The 25,220-nt window shown below is 47.1% G+C and overlaps 1 protein-coding gene across 1 annotated transcript in view; it reads right to left on the bottom strand.

Annotated features, from left to right (window-relative positions):
* The window catches only part of CABP1 (calcium binding protein 1), an 80,576-nt gene extending 58,122 nt beyond the window's left edge, over positions 1-22,454 (bottom strand). The window contains exon 1 of the mRNA XM_063913110.1: positions 21,125-22,454. Within this exon, the coding sequence (XP_063769180.1) occupies positions 21,125-21,925 (801 nt within the window). The 5' untranslated portion in view covers positions 21,926-22,454. The remainder of the gene's footprint in view (positions 1-21,124) is intronic.
* Positions 22,455-25,220: the final 2,766 nt, after the last annotated feature.

Raw genomic sequence — 25,220 nt, forward strand, 5'->3', positions numbered from 1 at the left:
CTCTATCAAGTTCACTCCATTTTATCCTCTTCCTGTGGGTTCTTGCTGCCCCCACCCATTCCCCCCTCAATGGTGGCCTCTCTCTCCTGGGCATACAATGACATAATGGGGCAGATGTATTAAGCCTGGAGAAGTGATAAAGCAGTGATAAGTGGAAGGTAACAACGCACCAACCAATCAGCTCCTAACTGTCATTTTTCAAACCCATAATGATTGGCTGGTGCGTTATCACTGCTTTATCACTTCTCCAGGCTAAATACATCTGCCCCATTATGCTCCATTTATTAACATAACACATTGCTCTGTAATACAGCCATTCCCAGCCCTCAAGGTCCTCAAGGCAAACTAATGGGCCCTACACATTGGCCGATCTGCCGCCGAGCTGCCCGACGGCGGATAAGGCCGATGGGCGATCCGGCGGCAGGGGGGCAGTGACGGGGGGAGTGAAGTTACTTCACTCGCCCTATCACACGGCTCCATAGAACTGCAGGCAAATATGGACGAGATCGTCCATATTGGCCTGCATGCACAGCCGACGGGGCACCAGCGATGAACGAGTGCGGGGCCGCGCATCGTTCATCGCTGGTGCCTCCACACTGCACGATATGAACGTTATCTCGTTCATTAATGAACAAGATCGTTCATATCGTGCAGTGATGTCGGCCAGTGTGTAGGGCCTATAACACTGCAGCTTTAGTGATATCCAGGCTTAAGCACAGATAGTTAAATCAAAATAACCAAGGTAGTAATGATGTCACTGGAACCAAGTATGGCTATCCTTAAAACGTGTGCCTTTCTGTCGCTATCTGACTCTTAGGATCCTTGGACTTGCTTAATATTGTAATTCTTGGACTTGATGAGTGTTATAAATCTTGGACTTGCAGAATAATGGGCCAGATGTATGAAAGTGCGCTGTGGTTTCTGCTGACCACAGCGCACCTTAAGCCTGTATGTTGCGCTTCCCCCTAATGTATGAACGGAGTGTTAACGCCGTGTGCATTGTCCGCCGCGCGCCCCCACCGCTTACCGCTTCCCCGCAGTGGTGACTGTCAAACGAAGGGCAGAGGCAATGTATGATTGCCTCTGCTGTGACTTTTCGACTCTTAAGTCCGCCGGGCCGGAACGCCTCCCCCGGCCAGGCGCTGTGTGTTACCCTCAATCATGGATGTGCTGTTGTTGTTTTTTTTTATAATGAAATTGAGATGAAAAAAACTTTATTGTTCCTGGACAAACCTCCGGCGGCGCATGAGCCGGAGGCTGCTAGCAGTGCCTGCTGGAAGGAGGGGAGAAGGGCGTATGCGCACAGACTGCTGCGCCGATAACAGCCTCGCCGATGTGGAAGAAGGCATATCACACTACAGGTGACATAACGCCCTCCCACATCGGCAGGCATGCAAATAATACATTGTGGCGGCGGGTGGGGGCGTATCACCACGATAATGTGGTGATACGCCCCCAGGCACATAACGTCCGTTAGGACGTTTTTCATACATCACCCCCATTGTTAGGAACTCCAGCACTATTGATGTGAGACCCCTAGAGCCCTCAAGAGGTTCTTCTCCAATAGCAACCCCCCTCCCGCTGTTCCCGGAACTCCATTATTTTTTCTTCTTCTTTACATGTACCCGCTCCTGAGGAAAACATGAATAAGAAGAAGATTACCTATTCTGTGGACTATTTATTGGATTGGTTTGCTTCTCTTATTTATTCTATTGTGTTGTCTGTTTGTCAAGTGTTGCCTTTGAGCTATTGCCTTATTCATTATATTGTATAGCGTTGGATACAAACCCAGCTGGTGGGTGCAAAACTTGCACCTGGATTAATCATATTTAGACTGACTCTAAGTTGGATGCATCCATTGACACTCCGAGACTGGTCAGTTCTGTGCGATTGCGTGTCGCTGCCCAGTTACCGCACACAGAAAGAGTGGGCTGTCAAATGATGAATCAGTCTGTCCACACTTGTAATCTACAGTACTGTTTCTACAATAGTTTTAGGCAGGTGTGGAAAACATGCTGCAGACTAAGAATATTTTAAAAAATAGAAGAGTTAATAATTTATTTTTATCAATTAACAAAATGCAAAGTGAATGAACAGAAGAGAAATGTAAATTAAATCAATATTTGGTGTGAACACCCTTTGCCTTCAAAACAGCATCAGTTCTTCTAGGTACATCATGAAGAGACATGCTTACTTTCCTTTGAAATTAGAAGATGTCCAGCAGTGCCATCAGCTCAGAACTGGCAGAAACCAGTGGGACTCAGGTACACCCATCTACTGTTCACAGAAGTCTGGCCAGAAGTAGTCTCTGTGGAAAAATTGCGTCCAAAAAGCCATACCTTCGACGTGGAAACAAGGACAAGTGACTCAACTATGTATGAAAACATAGGAACTGGGGTGCAGAAAAATGGGAGTAGGTGCACCGGAATGATGAGGCAAATTTAGAAATATTTAGTTTAACAGAAGGCAGTTTGTTTGCCGAAGGGCTGGAGAGCGGTACAATAATGAGTGTATGCAGGCAACAGGAAGCATGGTGGCGTTTCCTTTCAAGTTTGGGGCTGCATTTCAGCAATGTTGACAAATACAGGCAGATCCTTATCCATCATGCAATACCATCAGGGAGATGTCTGATTGGCTCCACATGTATTCTGCAGCAAACATACGGGCGTGGTATTGAAGGTCAACAAGACTTAGGTCGACAGTGTCTAGGTCGATCACTACTGGTCGACAGTAATTAGGTCGACAGGGTCTCTAGGTCAACATGGTCTCTAGGTCGACATGGTATCTAGGTCGACATGGTCTAGGTCAACAGGTCACAAGGTCGACATGAGTTTTTTAATCTTTTTTGGTGTCGTTTTCACCATACAGTGACCGTGAACCCCAATTAGTGCACCAGGTCTTCTTGCTTCGGGCAAGGTGCCTTGACCCGCTACTGCTGTGCTCGGCACAGGTTACCGTTCCCAATCGTAGTCCACGTGGATCGTAAAGTATGAAAAAGGAAAAAAAAAAGGAAAAAAATGGAAAATCGCATGTCGACCTTTTGACCTGTCGACCTAGAACTTTACGAACTAGAGACCCTGTCGACCTAGAAAACCTGTCGACCTAGTTACTGTCGACCAACAGTGGTTTACTTAGACACTGTTGACCTAAGTCTTGTCGACCTAGAGACCGGATACCAAACATACAGCCAGTGTCATTAAGATCTAACTTCAGCGTAAAGAAGAACAAGAAGTCCTGGAAGTGATGATATGGCCCCCACTAAGCCCTGATCTCAACATCATTGAGTCTGTCTTGGATTACATGAAGAGGCAAGCCTACATCCTCAGAAGATCTGTGGTTAGTTCTCCAAGATGTTTGGAACAACCTCCCAGCTGAGTTCCTTCAAAAACTGTGCAAGTGTACCTAGAAGAACTGATGCAGTTTTGAAGGCAAAGGGTGGTCACCTAAAATATTGTGTTGACAATTGATCTTGCTATCAAATCTCAGAAGCCGTCCAAAGCCCCAGGCCAAGACGGCTTCCCGATGTCCTAGTATAAAACTTTTCAATCCGCGCTACTCCCCCACCTCACAACGGTATTTTATCTTATACTAGACGGGTCTCCCTTCCACTCCCACACAACTAAGGCTGTTATTACTGTGATCCCAAAACCCGACAAGGACCCCCAGCTTGTCTCTAACTACCGGCCTATATCACTTTTGAACTCCGACTTGAAAATCTTCGCCAAAGTGTTGGCCAATAGACTCAACCCTATTCTCCCCTCGCTCATACACCCTGACCAGGTGGGCTTTGTCCCTTCTAGACAGGATCTCGATAATATTAGACGCGTAATTGATATTATTCATTACATTAACCTACAGAAGATCCCGTCTGTGGCACTCGCTTTAGATGCGGAGAAAGCCTTCGACAGGGTATCTTGGCCCTTCATGCAGCAGACCCTCCGGCGTTTTGGCTTTCACGGTAAATTTCTCCAAGCCATTCAGGCCTTATACCAAAACCCCTCGGCGTCGGTACTTTCTAACGGCTTGCTGTCAGACACCTTTACTATCTCTAACGGAACCCGCCAGGGGTGTCCGCTATCACCTCTTATATTCGAACTTGTCATCGAACCCCTCGCTAACCCTGACAAATCCGGGATATGTGTCAATCGCGTCGAGAATACTAGTGATGTGCACCTGAAATTTTTCGGGTTTTGTGTTTTGGTTTTGGGTTCGGTTCCGTGGCCGTGTTTTGGGTTCGAACGCGTTTTGGCAAAGCCTCACCAAATTTTTTTGGTCGGATTCGGGTGTGTTTTGGATTCGGGTTTTTTTTAAAAAAACCCTAAAAAACAGCTTAAATCATAGAATTTGGGGGTCATTTTGATCCCATAGTATTATTAACCTCAAAAACCATAATTTCCACTCATTTTCAGTCTATTCTGAACACCTCACACCTCACAATATTATTTTTAGTCCTAAAATTTGCACCGAGGTCGCTGGATGGCTAAGCTAAGCGACACAAGTGGCCGACACAAACACCTGGCCCATCTAGGAGTGGCACTGCAGTGTCAGGCAGGATGGCACTTCAAAAAAATAGTCCCCAAACAGCACATGATGCAAAGAAAAAAAGAGGCGCACCAAGGTCGCTGTGTGACTAAGCTAAGCGATACAAGTGGCCGACACAAACACCTGGCCCATCTAGGAGTGGCACTGCAGTGTCAGACAGGATGGCACTTAAAAAAATAGTCCCCAAACAGCACATGATGCAAAGAAAAAAAGAGCTGCACCAAAGTCGTTGTGTGACTAAGCTAAGCGACCCAAGTGGCCGACACAAACACCTGGCCCATCTAGGAGTGGCACTGCAGTGTCACGCAGGATGGCCCTTCCAAAAAATACTCCCCAAACAGCACATGATGCAAAGAAAAAAAGAGGCGCAATGAGGTAGCTGTGTGACGACTAAGCTAAGCGACCCTAGTGGCCGACACAAACACCTGGCCCATCTAGGAGTGTCACTGCAGTGTCACGCAGGATGGCCCTTCCAAAAAATACTCCCCAAACAGCACATGACGCAAAGAAAAAAAGAGGCGCAATGAGGTAGCTGTGTGACGACTAAGCTAAGCGACCCTAGTGGCCGACACAAACACCTGGCCCATCTAGGAGTGGCACTGCAGTGTCAGACAGGATGGCACTTAAAAAAATAGTCCCCAAACAGCACATGATGCAAAGAAAAAAAGAGCTGCACCAAAGTCGTTGTGTGACTAAGCTAAGCGACCCAAGTGGCCGACGCAAACACCTGGCCCATCTAGGAGTGGCACTGCAGTGTCACGCAGGATGGCCCTTCAAAAAAATACTCCCCAAACAGCACATGACGCAAAGAAAAAAAGAGGCGCTATGAGGTAGCTGTGTGACGACTAAGCTAAGCGACCCTAGTGGCCGACACAAACACCTGGCCCATCTAGGAGTGGCACTGCAGTGTCAGACAGGATGGCACTTAAAAAAATACTCCCCAAACAGCACATGACGCAAAGAAAAATGAAAGAAAAAAGAGGTGCAAGATGGAATTGTCCTTGGGCCCTCCCACCCACCCTTATGTTGTAAAAACAGGACATGCACACTTTAACGAACCCATCATTTCAGCGACAGGGTCTGCCACACGACTGTGACTGAAATGACTGGTTGGTTTGGGCCCCCACCAAAAAAGAAGCAATCAATCTCTCCTTGCACAAACTGGCTCTACAGAGGCAAGATGTCCACCTCATCATCATCGTTCGATTCATCACCCCTTTCACTGTGTACATACCCCTCCTCACAGATTATTAATTCGTCCCCACTGGAATCCACCATCTCAGGTCCCCGTGTACTTTCTGGAGGCAGTTGCTGCTGGTGAATGTCTCCATGGAGGAATTGATTATAATTCATTTTAATGAACATCATCTTCTCCACATTTTCTGGAAGTAACCTCGTACGCCGATTGCTGACAAGGTGAGCGGCGGCACCAAACACTCTTTCGGAGTACACACTGGAGGGAGGGCAACTTAGGTAGAATAAAGCCAGTTTGTGCAAGGGCCTCCAAATTGCCTCTTTTTCCTGCCAGTATACGTACGGACTGTCTGACATGCCTACTTGGATGCGGTCACTCATATAATCCTCCACCATTCTTTCAATGGTGAGAGAATCATATGCAGTGACAGTAGACGACATGTCAGTAATCGTTGGCAGGTCCTTCAGTCCGGACCAGATGTCAGCATCAGCAGTCGCTCCAGACTGCCCTGCATCACCGCCAGCGAGTGGGCTCGGAATTCGTAGCCTTTTCCTCGCACCCCCAGTTGCGGGAGAATGTGAAGGAGGAGATGTTGACGGGTCGCGTTCCGCTTGACTTGACAATTTTCTCACCAGCAGTTCTTTGAACCTCTGCAGACTTGTGTCTGCCGGAAAGAGAGATCCAACGTAGGTTTTAAATCTAGGATCGAGCACGGTGGCCAAAATGTAGTGCTCTGATTTCAACAGATTGACCACCCGTGAATCCTGGTTAAGCGAATGAAGGGCTCCATCCACAAGTCCCACATGCCTAGCGGAATCGCTCTGTTTTAGCTCCTCCTTCAATGCCTCCAGCTTCTTCTGCAAAAGCCTGATGAGGGGAATGACCTGACTCAGGCTGGCAGTGTCTGAACTGACTTCACGTGTGGCAAGTTCAAAAGGTTGCAGAACCTTGCACAACGTTGAAATCATTCTCCACTGCGCTTGAGACAGGTGCATTCCACCTCCTTTGCCTATATCGTGGCCAGATGTATAGGCTTGAATGGCCTTTTGCTGCTCCTCCATCCTCTGAAGCATATAGAGGGTTGAATTCCACCTCGTTACCACCTCTTACTTCAGATGATGGCAGGGCAGGTTCAGGTGTTTTTGGTGGTGCTCCAGTCTTCTGTACGCGGTGCCTGTACGCCGAAAGTGGCCCGCAATTCTTCTGGCCACCGACAGCATCTCTTGCACTCCCCTGTCATTTTTTAAATAATTCTGCACCACCAAATTCAAGGTATGTGCAAAACATGGGACGTGCTGGAATTTGCCCAGATGTAATGCACGCACAATATTGCTGGCGTTGTCCGATGCCACAAATCCCCAGGAGAGTCCAATTGGGGTAAGCCATTCTGCGATGATCTTCCTCAGTTGCTGTAAGAGGTTTTCAGCTGTGTGCGTATTCTGGAAAGCGGTGATACAAAGCGTAGCCTGCCTAGGAAAGAGTTGGCGTTTGCGAGATGCTGCTACTGGTGCCGCCGCTGCTGTTCTTGCAGCGGGAGGCAATACATCTACCCAGTGGGCTGTCACAGTCATGTAGTCCTGAGTCTGCCCTGCTCCACTTGTCCACATGTCCGTGGTTAAGTAGACATTGGGTACAACTGCATTTTTTAGGACACTGGTGAGTCTTTTTCTGACGTCCGTGTACATTCTCGGTATCGCCTGCCTAGAGAAGTGGAACCTAGATGGTATTTGGTAACGGGGGCACACTACCTCAAGCAATTATCTAGTTCCCTGTGAACTAACGGCGGATACTGGACGCACGTCTAATACCAACATAGTTGTCAAGGCCTCAGTTATCCGCTTTGCAACAGGATGACTGCTGTGATATTTCATCTTCCTCGCAAAGGACTGTTGGACAGTCAATTGCTTACTGGAAGTAGTACAAGTGGTCTTCCGACTTCCCCTCTGGGATGACGATCGACTCCCAGCAGCAACAACAGCAGCACCACCAGCAGCAGTAGGCGTTACACTCAAGGATGCATCGGAGGAATCCCAGGCAGGAGAGGACTCGTCAGACTTGCCAGTGACATGGCCTGCAGGACTATTGGCTTTCCTGGGTAAGGAGGAAATTGACACTGAGGGAGTTGGTGGTGTGGTTTGCGCGAGCTTGGTTACAAGAGGAAGGGATTTACTGGTCAGTGGACTGCTTCCGCTGTCGCCCAAAGTTTTTGAACTTGTCACTGACTTATTATGAATGCGCTGCAGGTGACGTATAAGGGAGGATGTTCCGAGGTGGTTAACGTCCTTACCCCTACTTATTACAGCTTGACAAAGGCAACACACGGCTTGACACCAGTTGTCCGCATTTCTGTTGAAATAATTCCACACTGAAGAGCTGATTTTTTTTTGTATTTTGACCAGGCATGTCAATGGCCATATTCCTCCCACGGACAACAGGTGTCTCCCCGGGTGCCTGACTTAAACAAACCACCTCACCATCAGAATCCTCCTTGTCAATTTCCTCCCCAGCGCCAGCAACACCCATATCCTCATCCTGGTGTACTTCAACAGTGACATCTTCAATTTGACTATCAGGAACTGGACTGCGGGTGCTCCTTCCAGCACTTGCAGGGGGCGTGCAAATGGTGGAAGGCGCAAGCTCTTCCCGTCCAGTGTTGGGAAGGTCAGGCATCGCAACCGACACAATTGGACTCTCCTTTGGGATTTGGGATTTCGAAGAACGCAGTTCTTTGCTGTGCTTTTGCCGCAAGTCTTTTCTTTTTTCTAGCGAGAGGATGAGTGCTTCCATCCTCATGTGAAGCTGAACCACTAGCCATGAACATAGGCCAGGGCCTCAGCCGTTCCTTGCCACTCCGTGTCGTAAATGGCATATTGGCAAGTTTACGCTTCTCCTCAGACGCTTTTAATTTTGATTTTTGGGTCATTTTTTTACTGATCTTTTGTGTTTTGGATTTTACATGCTCTGTACTATGACATTGGGCATCGGCCTTGGCAGACGACGTTGATGGCATTTCATCGTCTCGGCCATGACTAGTGGCAGCAGCTTCAGCATGAGGTGGAAGTGGATCGTGATCTTTCCCTATTTTTTTAACCTCCACATTTTTGTTCTCCATATTTTAATGCGCACAACTAAAAGCCACCACAGGTATACAATGTAGATGGATGGATAGTATAGTATTGTATTACTTATGGAGGACGAGTGACTGACGACACAGAGGTAGGTACAGCCGTGGCCTACCGTACTGCTTATATATATAATATACTGTATATAACGGACCTGGTGGACACTGTCAGCAGACTGCTAAACTAGTATGAAGAAGAAAAAAAAACCACCACAGGTAGGTATACAATGTAGATGGATGGATAGTAAGTATAGTATTATATTACTTATGGACGACGAGTGCACTGACGACACAGAGGTAGGTACAGCCGTGGCCTACCGTACTGCTTATATATATAATATACTGTATATAATGGACCTGGTGGACACTGTCAGCAGACTGCTAAACTAGTATGAAGGAAAAAAAAACACCACAGGTAGGTATACAATAATGTAGATGGATGGATAGTAAGTATAGTATTATATTACTTATGGACGACGAGTGCACTGACGACACAGAGGTAGGTACAGCCGTGGCCTACCATACTGCTTATATATATAATATACTGTATATTATGGACCTGGTGGACACTGTCAGCAGACTGCTAAACTAGTATGAAGAAAAAAAACCCCACCACAGGTAGGTATACAATGTAGATGGATGGATAGTAAGTATAGTATTATATTACTTATGGACGACAAGTGCACTGACGACACAGAGGTAGGTACAGCCGTGGCCTACCGTACTGCTTATATATATAATATACTGTATATAACGGACCTGGTGGACACTGTCAGCAGACTGCTAAACTAGTATGAAGAAGAAAAAAAAACACCACAGGAGTGTTTTTCAGGCAGACAAACGTATACTGGACTGGTGGTCACTGTCAGTAAAACTGTGCACTGTACTCCTGCTATAACTACTCCCCAGTCCCCACAATTAGGCAGCATTGCACTAAGCACAGATATATCATGCAGCAGTGCAGCACACTGAGCACAGATATGGTGGAGCGTTTTTTTAAGGCAGAGAAACAAAGGATTAAACTAACTCACTGGTGGTAAACCCTGCACTGTACTCCCTAACAGCTGCTCCCCGTCCCCAATCCTCCCCACATAACTAAGTCACTCAGTTTACTCTGTTCTTTTCTAATATAACGGAGAGGACGCCAGCCACGTCCTCTCCCTATCAATCTCAATGCACGTGTGAAAATGGCGGCGACGCGCGGCTCCTTATATAGAATCCGAATCTCGCGAGAATCCGACAGCGGGATGATGACGTTCGGGCGCGCTCGGGTTAACCGAGCAAGGCGGGAGGATCCGAGTCGCTCGGACCCGTGTAAAAAAAAGGTGAAGTTCGGGCGGGTCGGATCCCGAGGATCCGAACCCGCTCATCACTAGAGTATACCATTTCCCTTTTTGCCGACGATATCCTCCTGACCTTGACGAACCCAACTATTTCTCTCCCAAACCTCTTCCGGGAACTATCTATATACGGCCCCCTTTTGGGATACAGGATTAACCAGACAAAACCTGAAGCCCTCTCCCTACACATCCCTAAACCTGCAAAGTCCCAAATTGCAACAGAATTTTCACTTTTCATGGCGCAAACATTCGCTTAAATATCTTGGGGTTTCCAAAACTAAATCCTACAGTGCTCTCTAAAGAGCTAACTATCCCCCGCTTATTGCTTCTATTCTTAAGGATATCCATCAATGGGAATCATACTTACTCTCTTGGGTGGGACGTATCAATGCAATAAAAATGAACGCCCTCCCCAAACTCCTATACTTATTCCAGATGCTTCCAATCTCAATCCCTCACCAGTCTCTAACTACCCTCCAATCTTCTCTATGTAAATTTATTTGGAACCATAAGAAACCCAGAATACGACAGGATATTTTAGCTAAACATCCTCGGAATGGCGGTCTAAGCCTCCCCATCCTCCGACGATATTACGATGCAACTAGGTTGAGCCAAATGATTGCCTGGCATGCTCCAAAACATACTAAATGGTGGGTTGACCTGGAAAGGGATCTCATGGAAATCCTGACGATTTCATATTTACCTTGGCTTCCTAGCAAGCATCGCCCACAGCCCCGCCACCCTTCACCTGCAATAGATTTGACACTTAGCCATTGGCAGAAATTGAACAAAAAACTGAAACTGTCCACATATCCCTCCCCTCTGACTCCCATCTGGTATAACTCAGCATTTCCCCCGGGGCTCTCTCACCAAATGGCCCGTCCTTGGATTTCTGCAGGCGTCACCAGAATTCACACTTCACAGGCACACACGCCATTAAGTAATTTTCTGATTTACAAAACACATATAATCTACCCAACTCTCTGTTTTACCAATATCTTCAAATCCGTCACTTTATTTCTTCTCTTCGTCTACCCTTTCCATTGCCGATTCACTCCCCTCTCGAGAGATTCTGCATATATAACTCAACTGACAGGGGTGCTATTTCTCTTCTCTACAAATCCATCCTCATCCCTGAAAATCCCTTTCTAAAGCCGCACGTGCTAGCATGGGAGGCGGACCTCGGGCAAAACTTCGACGAGGTGGGGTGGAGCGCAATTCGTTCCGCAATCTCACAATGCTCCATCAGCGTAGCAATCCGCGAAAAATTAATATAAAATATATACGAGATGGTACTTGGTACCGGATCGGCTACACAAGATATACCCGGATACCTCTGACCTTTGTTGGAGGAATTGCGGACACGTGGGCACCTTTTATCATATTTGGTGGACCTGCCCAGTAATCGTTACGTATTGGACGATGGTCCGCACGCTCTCCTCTCAACTAATTGATTTACCCACACCTCTCTCACCCGCTAATCTTCTTCTCTGCGCTCCGCCCGACGTTATTTCTAAGGATTCGAAAAAATTGATCCTCTTTATTTCTTGCACAGCTAAATACCAAATAGCGCGCAATGGGAAGAGCCCCGAAGCTCCCAGTCATCAGGCGCTAATAAATAGAATTTGGTTTGTCGCTAACATGGAATATATCACCAGCCTCCAACACAACACAGTACAATAATTCCATTCCACTTGGCTTCCCTGGTATAGATACCACAACCACCCCCTCCCAGGATTGAACTAAGTACGAATTCCAACCTATATCTATTTTTTATTTTATTTTATTATTTTTATATATTTTTTTTTTATTTATTTTTTTCTTTCCTCTTCTCTCCTTCTCCCCCCACTTCCCCCACATCTCCCGGACCCCTGATCCAGGGGAGGACATCTCCTTTTTCTTTTTTCCCTTCTTCTTTCTTCTCCCCCTGATATCTCTCTCCCTAGCACTCCCCATCCCATCTACTCGACCTCTCTATCTTTCCACATACCTACCGACACCACTTTAGCGTGAAATCTTATGAGCACGAGCTTCTTCCCGACGTTATGTCTCTCTTTCCTTCAAAACTCCCTTACTATTCCCATTCTTAATCTCCAAAAGTAATGTTACTATAATATATAGTCTTATTCCTCAACTGCCTTTTTATTCCCTCTCGGAGAAATGTGACATATAAATGCTGTTACTGGCTTCCCAGCCACATGTATACCGATTGTGTCATTGTTATTTTCTATTTTGCTGTTCTGTATGCTTCTCCCTTTCAATAAAATCTACATGATCAAAAAAAAATAAAAAATTATTGTGTTGACTTAGATTTCTCTTCTGTTCATTCACTTTGCTAATTGATAAAATAAACTATTACCCCTTTTATTTTTAAAAGCATTCTAACTTTGCAGATTTTTTTCCACACCTGCCTAAAACTTTTGCACAGTACTGTATGTCTGCATGAGAATGTATGGTTCTTATGTGGACAGGCCAGGGACTGCGGACATGAGCAATCAGCGATAACTTTCTACAATGTGTGTGCAGTTTGCAGATATCCTTGAGATACAGTACGTACTCATTTCCACTTGTGTCCAACTCAGAATCAGGCTATTTGCGCATAACCTGATAGTAATGAGAGAGGCCTGGCATACTCAGCTCTAAAATGCATAGCAAAAACAGAGCTGTACATGCAGAGGTGGCTCAAGGGGCAGGATGACAGGGCCATCACCAGTTGTGCTGGACTCTAGACAGGCACAGCTGCTGTGTCTCAGACTGGCAGTGAGTACAGCAACCTGTTGAGCCCCGAAACTCATGTAAGCCACTTTGTTACCTCAAAGGCTGCTGTCTCATCTCTCTTTTCCCACCAGCAGCCTGACATGCAGCGGTCCATAGTGCCCACAGGAGGCAGCTATTTTTAAGCAGAGAACAATCTCCTATACAGTGCTTAAAGTGGTCCTAGAGATGTGGTGGAACTCACAACCTCCCCCCCCCCCTTCCCGGCGCCCATGCAATAAAGGGGTGTGGTCTAAAAAGAAAGGGGCGTGGTCACACAATAGTAATAATGCCCACAGTAGTAGCACCCCCAATACACATAATGCCGACAGTAGTAGCACCCCGTAATACACAATGCCCACAGCAGTAGCACCCCTTTTACAATGCCCAAAGTAGTAGTGCTCCTTATGCAATGTCCACTGTACTGGTAGTCCCCACAGTGGTAGTGCCCCTTATATAGAACCCATCGTAGTGGTGCCCCTTATGCAATGCCCCCAGTAGTAGTGCCCCTTATGTCCCCAGGAGTGATGCCCCTTATGAAGTGCCCCCTTTACAATGCCCTCATTAGTAGTGCCCCCATTAGTAATGCCCTTAATGGTAATGCCCCGTGTAGTATTGCCCCCAGTAGTAATGTCGCCTGTTGTAATGCCCCCAAGTCATTTAGCCATTGTAGTTTAGCCCCATGTAGTTTGCCCCAATTAGTAATGCCCCCAGTAGCAATGCCCCTAGTAGTACTAGTAATGCGCCCCTGCAGTTATGCCCCCAGTAGTAATGCACCCCTGTAGTTTAGCCCCAGTAGTTTGCACCAAGTAGTAATGCCCCCAGCAGTTTAGCCCCTGTAGTTATGCGCCCAGTAGTAATGCCCCTGTAGTTAGTTATACCCCCAGTAGTAATGCACCCCAGTAGTTATGCCCCCAGTAGTAATGTGCCTCTGTAGTTATGCCCTCAGTAGTAATGCGCCCCTGTAGGTTTGCCCCATGTAGTTTGCCCCCCGTAGCTTGCCCCAAGTAGTAATGCCCCCAGTAGTTTAGCCCCTGTAGTTATGCCCCCAGTAGTAATGCCCCTGTAGTTATACCCCCAGTAGTAATGCGCCCCTGTAGTTATGCCCCCACTAGTAATGTGCCCCTGTAGTTATGCCCTCAGTAGTAATGCACCCCTGTAGGTTTGCCCCCAGTAGTTTGCCCCAAGTAGTAATGCCCCCAGTAGCTTGCCCCCCTGTAGTTATGCCCCCAGTAGTAGTCACACATTTAAAAAAACCATGAAACAAAACACAATAATTACCAATCCCCGCTCCCACTGTGATCCTCCTGGCGTCCGCTCCCCAGCACTATGAGAGAGACGTCATGACGTCTCTCTCATAGCGCGCATTGACAGAGCCGGAAGCAGGAGCTCAGTAGTGAGCGCCTGCCGCCGGCTGTGCATGGAGAGCCATGCGCCGCTGATAACACAATCTCAGCGGGCGCCCGGCATCTCCCTGCGGCGCCGGCACACATCGGGTTAGGTGAGCCAGAGGAGGCGGAACTGCGTTCCGTCTCCAAGTGGAACTGACGGAACGCAGTTCCGCCCCGTTCAGGCTCACTTTAACCCCTGCTCCTATTTATTTGCCCAGTTCTGTCACTCTGTGGATAACGCTGGGCGGAGTCACAATGCTGGGCGGAGTCAGAGTCATACAGTCACAGATCTGGCCAAATAGATCTGGGCAAATATATAGGAGATGCCAGCAGCTCAGTGAGGGGGTTCTACGTGGGAGGATGATGTGCACCCACCACCACCGCCATGTCTCCTCCCTGTGATTCCCAGTCCTCTGACATGTACAATGTGACTGCAGCCTCCTTCCCTCCCTCCCCTCTGCTGTAGCTGCAGCTGCTGTCATGGCTGCTGATGGGATGGACGAGCGCACCCCTCTCATCTCTCCTCATTCCGACAATGTCACCCCCACTGCACCCTGCTACATCCAGGAGAGCCACCTGCGAGGTAAGCCCGGGATGGGGACCCGTAGCCGGCCCTCCCGTGTCCTCTCCATGGCAAGGGGTGGTGGCTGTGTCTGTATGAGGCTCACTGCAGAGCCTCTGGCTGGGATTGCATCTCCTGCGCTTTGTGTGACTGGGAAATGGAAGTATAATATGCACAGTGTAGTGCCCTGTGACTGGGTGCTGGTGCCCTGGGGTCTGCCTGCTGCATAATGCCCAGTGCATGGTACAGGACCTGCAGCATAGAGCAGCATGTTCCCTGATCAGTGCATCTATGTGTCTCTTGCTGCACGTGTCTATTATCTGCTACCTGCCCCCTCAGTGCTACCCACACCTGCCTGCACACCTGCCCAGGATCAGTGCTACCCCACCCCTCCCCCTCCCGCGGGGGGGGGGGAGGTGCTAAGGGGGCACGTGCTCTGGGTGTCGGTATTGAGGAGATGCAGAGGGGTTACAGAGGAGCAGGGGGAGAATACAGGCAGTGTTGCTCTGCTTTGCTGAGAAGAGCAGTGGCAGTTGAGAGAGGCTATATGCTCTCTATTAAGCCAAACCTAGAGGCGGATATTGGGACGGAGGCGCGGGTCTGCGAAGTAGCCGGGAATACTAGTATTGGGAGCCAAAGAGACAACAGATGGCCCCAGGACAGTGTGTCTGACCCACCTGTCTGTCCGTGGTTGGTGCCGACAGTGTGCAGTAAGTTCCGGTGCCTGGGACCTCTCTTATGTTGTCTACTGTCTTGTACTACCTCCACTCCGGTGACTGCCCTACCCGCAAACACGTATTAGCCGGTAGTCACTACATGGTCAATACATAGTGCTATGAGCGGCCGCTGCTGGATCTCTGTCCCTTCCTCTACCTGCGGTTTCCTGAGACTGAGTGCTGCTTGGCTTTTTCCCAGTGATTTTTTTACTGTGTATGCGTGCAACACCGGGAAAATGGACGTTTTACTCCAGTGTGGGGCAATGTGTTTTATTCCTTTTACTCCTGTGTGGGGCAATGTGTTTGAGATAAATCCTGTGGGGGACAATGTGTTGGAGTTTTTTTCCTGTGTGGGGCAATGTGTTTATTACTGTAGGGGCCAATGTGTGATTTCAGGCCAGACAGTCCCTACACCCTGAGGTCATGTCCCCTTTATGTTACACCACGCCCCTTTGCCTGTCAAGCCCAGGGAGATCATGAAAGCTTTTCAGTTTTCAAAGTAGATCGCTGACTGCAAAAGTCAGGCCACCCCTGGTCTAGTACTTTCTATAAAATGATGGGATCTTATTGGTCTATGGGCAACACCTCCACTTGTCCTCTTTAGAAGGTCTAATAAATCTCCTCAAATACTTCTGATTTCAACGACTGAAGTATGTAAAACAGTCCACCCAGATTAACCATGATTGTCAGAGTGTCTGTCAACTGCAAACAATTGCATTTATCTCAGTTAATAAGCAACAAGATGTACAGTAGTAACAAAACTTGGTGATTACTGCCATTTGCGAAGTACAAGCAGTATATAATATGCCTTAATGTTAGACATATATCTAAATATGACTTAATTCAAGACAAAAAGAGTGAATTTGAATTATTTAAGTTGATGCTAAATCACTGGAGCTGCCCTTATATACAGTATGAATCTGCAAGTTCACATCATAAAATTCTGCAGTGCAAGCATACAAAACTGTGGGTCACTGTCTGCCTCTTCAGTTTAACATGTATTTTCCTCGTAACTGGCTTCCTGCTCTAAAGGGGCTAAAGAGAGTGTGATAGACATATATACAGTGGTTAATGAGTTTTCTTGGTGATAATAATAACTGTCCCTAATGCTCCAGATTTATGACCAGATCATTATGGTCATTATTTTTAGATTTATCAAGCTGGTGGTGAAAGCACTAATCAAGCATTGTACAGGCACTATATAGAGCTTAGCTGCTTGCACTTTGAGAAGGACTTCACGCCACGGACCACTGCAGTCTGTCAAACCATTTCCTTGCCGGCTGTTGAGTGGTGTGCTGTGTCTACACAGCAATACAGCAGTACTGGGCTCCCCAGCTGGGTAAGTATATATAGAAATGTAATGACCATTATAATGAGGTGCGGGTCATAAAAACATTGCATAGAACGCCCCATTAACTACAGGATTTTTAGATATATTGGCCCTCATTCCAAGTTGATCGCTAGCTGGCTACTTTTAGCAGCCGTGCAAACGCATAGTCGCCGCCCACGGGGGAGTGTATTTTCGCTTTGCAAGAGTGTGAACGCCTGTGCAGCCGAGCGGTACAAAAACATTTTGTGCAAAACAAGACTAGCCCTGTAGTTACTTATTCTGTGCGATGATTGCTGCGACAAAGGTCCCGGAATTGACGTCAGATACCCGCCCTGCAAACGCCTAGACACGCCTGCATTTTTCCAAATACACCCAGAAAACGGTCAGTTGACACCCATAAACTCCCACTTCCTGTCAATCTCCTTGCGATCGGCTGTGCGAATGGAATGGTCGCTAGAAGCAATGCAAAACAACGATGCTCTTTGTACTTGTATGCTGCGCGTGCGCATTGTGGCCCATACGCATGTGTAGTTTTGCAGTTTTTTTAAATGATCGCTACGCAGCAAACAGCGGCAGCTACCGATCAACTCGGAATGACCCTCATTGTTCAAAATAATATTTCTCTGCCATACATATAATCATGTACAATATTGCATGGGCTTGCTCTTCAAAACGATGCCCCAACTCCCACACATTTGTCAGGAAATGGGATGGAAAGTTAATTGCAATTGTTCATTAGAGATTTTAACACACAGTCAGTAAAAACCTTATTTGATGTTTTAAAACATACAAAGGTGTGTTAGCATTTTAGACTTTCAACAAGATACATTAACCGTGAGAAGGAGAGGTTGTATGCAGTTATCTATGGTGTATGTGGAAAGACAAACAGAAATGTAGATAGGGGTTATTAGGAGCAACATAATGTAGCTGTATAAGGAATTTTGTTTCAAAGAAATAACAATGGATGGATTGTTATTTCTGGAATAAGAGAAGAGTTTACATGAACAACAGCAAGACAATAGTTACACAGTGTCGGACTGGGGCATGCAGGGCCCTCCGGGGGAATGCAGTGGTAGGGGCCCATGTTTAGGGATGTGGCCAGTCCACAGAGGGGGTGTGGCCTGCCACCTCATTGGTTTGACTAACCATTAGAGAGTGCAATGTCTGGGCTCCTTCATAAATATATACAGTAAATTCATCTGCTGCATGCATGATAATGTACCAGATTAATAAAAGATTCATAACAGCAATGCACTGTAGAAAATACACCATAGTACAGTATAAGGTAACATATGTATGATGTATAATTCAAGTGCATAGTCTGGAACCTGATCCTTAGAGCAGGAGGTGGGCTCCCAGGCAGTGGGGCCCACCGGTGGTTTCCCCTGTACCTCTGTGGGCCAGTCCAAGCCTGGTTACACAGATCATCAAGAACATTATGGGGCTGATTCGAGTGGATAAACTGAGATGCCCACTAAGCCCCTTCGCAGCGACTGTTTCGGTGTGTCTTTAGACACACCATCAGTGCACCGCTGAAACTTGCACATACCTGCTTCTGCTTAGCCACCCCTTTTATCCTCCAGGGACAATTGTTGAGCGACTGGGACACAGACATGCTCAGGCTTAAAACAGTGGGCAACTGCACGCGGCATAGACAGTGTGGGTGACTCAGACACCAGCCCAATGTAAATAGAATCTTCAGCACAATTGCTTTGCTTTTGTGTTTGTTACACCTATTTTATGTTTAGATTTGGGCACTGACTTCAATCACTGTCCTACCCCAATCTAGGCATCTGTAACAAAATATTTTCATATTGCTGCACATGTAAAATATTGTATGCAAATTAGTCATATTAAATACTAAGACACTTGCAATGAAGGTAGTCTTGTGTCTTCATTTCCTTTGTTGTGTTATGCAGAAATACGGGTTAAATAACAATACTTTAGTTAAATTTATTTTACATAGAATTATTGAGGTTGGCGGTCCAAATTTGATAGTAGGTTATGCCTCAAGGTGAAGTTTCAACCAAGTCTTTGTAGTGGAAAAAAATCTACAATGGTTGTCGAAAGTTTGGGCAGGATGAGCAAGAAATGTAAGGGCCCTACACAATGGCCGAGGTGCCCAACGGCGGATATGGCCGATGAATGACCCGGTGGCGCCGGGGTGGGGGTGGGGGGGTGACGGTTGTGACGGGAGGAGTGAAGTCTCTTCACTCCCTGACATCACACGGCCCCATAGCCCTGCATGCTAATATGGACGAGATTGTCCATAAACGAGCCGGCCCCAACGATGAACGAGCGCGGGGCCGTCTATTGTTCATCGTTGGTGCCTACATACTGAGCGATATGAACGATTTCTTGTTCATGAATGAACGAGATCATTCATATCGCTCGGTGTAATCGGCAAGTGTGTAGGGCCCTTAAGTGTTTGGGTAGGATGAACAAGAAATGTAAAGTTGGTCATACACTATACAATTATCTGTCAGATAATCTGTGGTTGTAATGAAAACCTGGTAATGGGTAACAGCAACTGAAAATTGACCATTTGCTACCAGACACTGGAAATTGGACAAAACCTGTTGTTTATACAAATTGGTCAAATCACACACAGGTTTTGTCCATTTTCCAGTGTTTGGGAGCAAATGGTCGATTTTCAGTTGCTCTCATCCATTACCAGGTTTTCATTCCAACCACAGATTATCTGACAGATAATTGTATAGTGTATGCCCAGTACAGTAAGTGTTTGGGCAGGATGAGAAAGAAATGTAAGTGTTTGGGCAGGATGAGAAAGAAATGTAAGTGTTTGGGCAGGATGAGAAATAAATGTAAGTGTTTGGGCAGGATGATCAAGAAATGTAAGTGTTTGGGCAGGATGAGAAAGAAATGTAAGTGTTTGGGCTGGATGAGAAAGAAATGTAAGTGTTTGGGCAGGATGAGAAAGAAATGTAAGTGTTTGGGCAGGATGAGAAAGAAATGTAAGTGTTTGGGCAGGATGAGAACGAAATGTAAGTGTTTGGGCAGGATGAGAAAGAAATGTAAGTGTTTGGGCAGGATGAGAAAGAAATGTAAGTGCTTGGGCAGGATGAGCAAGAAATTGGTCACTGGGTTGTGAAGATATGCAAAGTGTAAAACCAGGCACCACTGCAATAAAAATGCACCACATCATACTACTTTAAATGACCATCAATATATATAACACAATTGTTGCAAAATATTTAGTGGGGACACTAAGTGGGGTATTTATCAAAGCCTGAAGAGAGATAAAATGGAGAGATATAAAGCACTAACCAATCCGCTTCTTACTCTCATTTTACAGGCTGACTTTGTAAACTTAGTTAGGAGCTGATTGGTTAGTGCTTTTTCTCTCTCCATTTCCTCTCTCTCTCTCTCTCTCTCTCTCTCTCTCTGCTTGATAAATAGCTCCCTTTAGTCTTGGCAACTATTAAACTATTGTACTGACCAACCCTAGCTCACTTGATAGTATTTAAAAACAAACTTGTAAGAGCCTATACAAACGCATCCTACATTTACTTACAAATAATATTTAATTAATTTATTTTACATTTTTGTCTATTTGCTATCTATTCTTGAAGGCAGTGATAAGAGTATTACACCATGGTACAACTCCCTGACGCCTTTATCTGTCCAATGTCGAGATACGGGAGCAGGACCAGAATCAGAGCTCACCTCGGCATTCAGTAACAGGGAGGAAATACTGCCACGTTGCTGTACATTTAGGGAGTCAATATAACATAAAGTTTTTCACATGCACAGCGCACCCTGACAGTTGTGTCATTTTGTTGGCAGGGTTTGCATTAATAAGCCACAAATAGCGTTTCATTGACGAGAAGACATTACACCAGCAACCATCCCAGTAGCCGAGCATCAGCAGTATTGTCCATGTGTCCATGCTCTCTGTAGTAAGCATGGGAAGACAGTCATGTGATATGCACAGAACCACAAGTCCTGTCATGCTGGGAAATTAGATTATTCTGAGGTAAGATAGGGACGTAATGAGACAACATACCAGAAAAAGTGGATGAGAGCGTTACAGAGGATTAATTTCTGCCACCACAAGGCTATTACACAGCAGAGGAGACAGCACAGAAGAAAGAAAACTGGACTGGCTTATGTTGAGTCGAGATGAACAATTAACGCGTGAAAGGCACTCACCTGTCCAAACACAGAGCTGAGGATGGGGTGCAGTTCCACAAACAGGGGCTCGGAGTCCGGCTCAGGGTCACTGTCGCTGCTCTTGGTCGGGGGAAGGTCATTGGCTGCAGGCTGCTGGGTGGTGGCAGCTTCTGGACCCTTCCCAGGCTCCTTCCTCCTTGCCCTCTGCTCGTGGCTGCTCTCTGGCTGCTGCCTGTGACTAGGAGAGATGATCTGTTTGGGGCTCGGTGTGTGCTCTCTGGAACTAGCTGGGTAGTCCCTATGGCTGGGCTGCTGTTGCCTGTGACTGTGTTCATGGTGTCTGGGGCTAGGGGATTGCTGCTTGGGGCTGGGAGACTGCCTGTGACCGGGTGGCATCATGTGTCCGGGGACATGGGTGCTTTGGGGATGACCATGGTGAGGGTGGTGAGTGGGGGTATGCTGGTGATGACTTTGGTAATTGGGGTGATGCTGAATACGACTGTGGTGATCCAGAGGTGGGCTGCTGGACTGGTAGTTACTAGAAGGATACTGGGAGTAAATGGATGGGTGCCGATGGTGATTATCGGTGTACTGATGATAATGTGGGTTACTGGGGTGCCTGATTCTCCTGCCTCCCTCTTGCTCAGGAAGTCTTCTCATTATTGGGGGGCTCTCGGTGGCCCGTGGGGACTGACGTCTCCTTCCCCCTGCCAGAGCACTATCCCGGGGGTGACAGAGAGGCCTCCTGAAGCTTGGATCAGCCTCATGGGGCAGCTGGTATCTATGATGAGGTCTCCGGGTCTCCTCCGCACTGAGCAGGGAGCTGCTGGGCTCGCTCATGCCTGTGCACCCTGCTCGCTTCCTGCCATAGGCTGCTGAGAGCACAGAGGGAGCAGCTGATGTTACACCGAGCCCGGCTGCTCAGCACCACAGTGCCGGGGACAGCTCCACTGCTCCAGCACACAGCGTGAATGGGAGGAGGCGGTGGCTGTACAGAGGAGGGAGGGGCGGGCCGGAGGAGGGAGAAAGGTGGTGGGTAGCACACTACAATAGGCTGGCACTGTGGTGAGAATTAGATGGAGACAATAAACAAGGAAGGAGAGGAGTGTCACGTGTAACTTTGGGGCAGATGTATGATGGGGCGCTATGTGCATTCAGCAAATAGCGCACGCTAACTGCTGCTGGTACCGCATCATCACGATGTATGATGTGGCACTTTAACGAATTAACATTGTGCATGGTCCCGCTTCGTCCTGAGCGCTGTGCCTATACCTTTTTGCTGCCTCCCTGATGTATTAACGGCGGGACTGTCACTCACCGCTCGTTAAGTCCCCTCCATCGCTTCGCCAGGTCAGGGCTGGCGCTACAGCACTGCAGGTACTAAAAAGTGGGTGTTTTTTTTATTTAGGTAATTTAAAAATAAAAACTTTATTGTTCGTGGACAATAGTCCCGCCCACACCTCCTCCTCTATGACCTTCCTAACACATCCGGCGCCGGCGAGCGCATGCGCCTCCGGCCGCCAGCGGCACGAGCCGGGCGAAGGGCAAAAGGGCGCATGCGCAGAGAGCCAGCAGCAGCGATACCAGCCCAGCCGATGTGGAAGGTGCGCTATCGCTGAACAGGTAAGATAACGCACTCCCACATCGGCAGGGGCCTGAATAATACATTGTGGCGGCGGGTGCGGGCGTATCACCACGATAATGTGGTGATACGCCCCCAGACACATAACGTCCGTTAGGACGTTTTTCATACATCACCCCCTTTATCCTTAAATAAGAGCTAAGCCCTCATATTACATGTATGGCCATCATTCATTCAAGGTGATACAAGAATATATCTGTTATCAGGGATACAGCACAATTGTTGTGTCCAGTGCAGTAACCAGACATTTTAGCGCTGTGTGCAAGAAACAGCATCACCCCCCCACCCCATATATAAAACAGGGCCAGTGCGTGCCATTGGGCGTGGCTTCATAAGGAAGGGGTGTGGCCACAGGGCTCCTTTTTACACATTACAGCAGGCAGAGCTCCCTTTTGCACATTATGTCAGGCAGAGCTTCCTTTAACACAGTACGGCAGGCAGAGCCCCCTTTTACACAGTACGGCAGACAAAGCCCCCTTTTACACATTATGGCAGGTAGAGTCCTCCTTTTTACACATTATGGCAGGTAGAGTCCCCCTTTTTACACATTACAGCAGCAGAGTCCCCTTTTACACATCACGGCAGGCAGAGCTCCCTTTTACACAGTACGGCAGGCGGAGCCCCCTTTTACACAGTACGGAAGGTAGAGTCCTCTTATTACACATTAGGCAGGTAGAGCTACCTTTTACAAATTACGGCGGGCAGAGTTCCCCTTTTTACACATTACAGCAGCAAAGTCCACTTTTCACACATTACGGCAGGCAGAGTCCCCCTTTTTTACACATCAGGCAGGCAGAGTCCTCCATTTTTACACATTACAGCAGCAGGGTCCCCCTTTTTTACACATTACAGCAGCAGAGTACCCCTTTTTACACATTAAGTAGAGTCTTCTTTTTACACATTAAGCAGAATCCCCTTTTTACACATTACAGCAACAGTGTCCCCCTTTTTACACATTTAAGCAGGCTCTGTTGCTGTAATGTGTAAAAAAAAAAGGGGGACTCTGCTACTGAATCTGAGTCGGAAACATCTACAGTCGCTTTTCTGTCTGGCCGCAACAGCCTGCTTGCTATTTTATGTTTGTTATCATGTGGATGGCCAGCCCACCTACTGTATTTCCTCTTAAAGCCATCATTAGTATCGGAACTTTCAGCCGGGTGTAAAATATCTGTAATAAAAAGCACAGAAGTTGGTCTACAAGCCCATGACACTCCCAAAATATGAACTAGTTCCATAAGAATGCCCAGTTGCCACCCAGTAATGGCCATTTCATGGAGTGATCCGACAATGGATGATCAGACATCCCACACTTTCAATATCTACCCTTGTTCTTATGCATTGTGTGATGCATGTGCAGTGTGCCATTGCTTTCCTTGGTGCATGCACGGTGTGCCATTGCTTTCCATGGTGCATGCGCGGTGTGCCATTGCTTTCCTTGGTGTATGCGCAGTGTGCATTTGCTTTCTATGGTGCATGCGCGGTGTGCATTTGCTTTCTATGGTGCATGCGCGGTGTGCAATTGCTTTCTATGGTGCATGCGCAAGTTGCAGATATGCACGGAATGTGTCTGCATTTGGACAAGCATCCAACTCAGCCCTTATTTGTCTGCACAAGAATTCTGAATGATTGATGTATTACTAAATTCATAATGTTGCTATAGAGTTATAGTGTATATAAAATTATAGCTATAAGTAATATGTGTGATATTTTTGTCATCAAATCTTATTTTAAAACAAGAAAAGGAGCTAAATAATTAGAACACCACAATTGATCCTGTTTAATACAACCTGAAAGTGTGTGTGTGTGTGTGTGTGTGTGTGTGTGTGTGTGTGTGTGTGTGTGTGTGTGTGTGTGTGTGTGTAAGGAAGGGGGGGGGGTTTGCTGCTAAAGTCTCAGGTCTAACTAGAACTTTGCGAGTCCATAACAAAAGGCATACTTGCCAACTCTCCCTGAATGTCAGGGAGACTCCCTGAAATAGCAATCTCCCTGACTCGCTGAAGAGTCTAGCAATCTCCTTAATTGTACCTTATCACTATTAAGTAGCTTTTATATACTTGCAAAAGTATACCGCTGCGCTTGTAGATGGAGCAGTACACCACTGCGCTTGTAGACGGAGCAGTATACCGCTGATCTTGTAGACGGAGCAGTATACCGCTGCGCTTGTAGATGGAGCAGTATACCGCTGCGCTTGTAGACGGAGCAGTACACCGATGCGCTTGTAGACGGAGCAGTATACTGCTGATCTTGTAGACGGAGCAGTATATCGCTGCGCTTGTAGATGGAGCAGTACACCACTGATCTTGTAGACGGAGCAGTATACCGCTGATCTTGTAGACGGAGCAGTATACCGCTGATCTTGTAGACGGAGCAGTATACCGCTGCGCTTGTAGATGGAGCAGTATACCGCTGCGCTTGTAGATGGAGCAGTATACCGCTGCGCTTGTAGATGGAGCTGTATACTGCTGAGCTTGTAGATGGAGCAGTATACCTCTG

Source organism: Pseudophryne corroboree, chromosome 1, assembly GCF_028390025.1.
Source record: "Pseudophryne corroboree isolate aPseCor3 chromosome 1, aPseCor3.hap2, whole genome shotgun sequence".
In the NCBI taxonomy this organism is placed as follows: Eukaryota; Metazoa; Chordata; class Amphibia; order Anura; family Myobatrachidae; genus Pseudophryne; species Pseudophryne corroboree.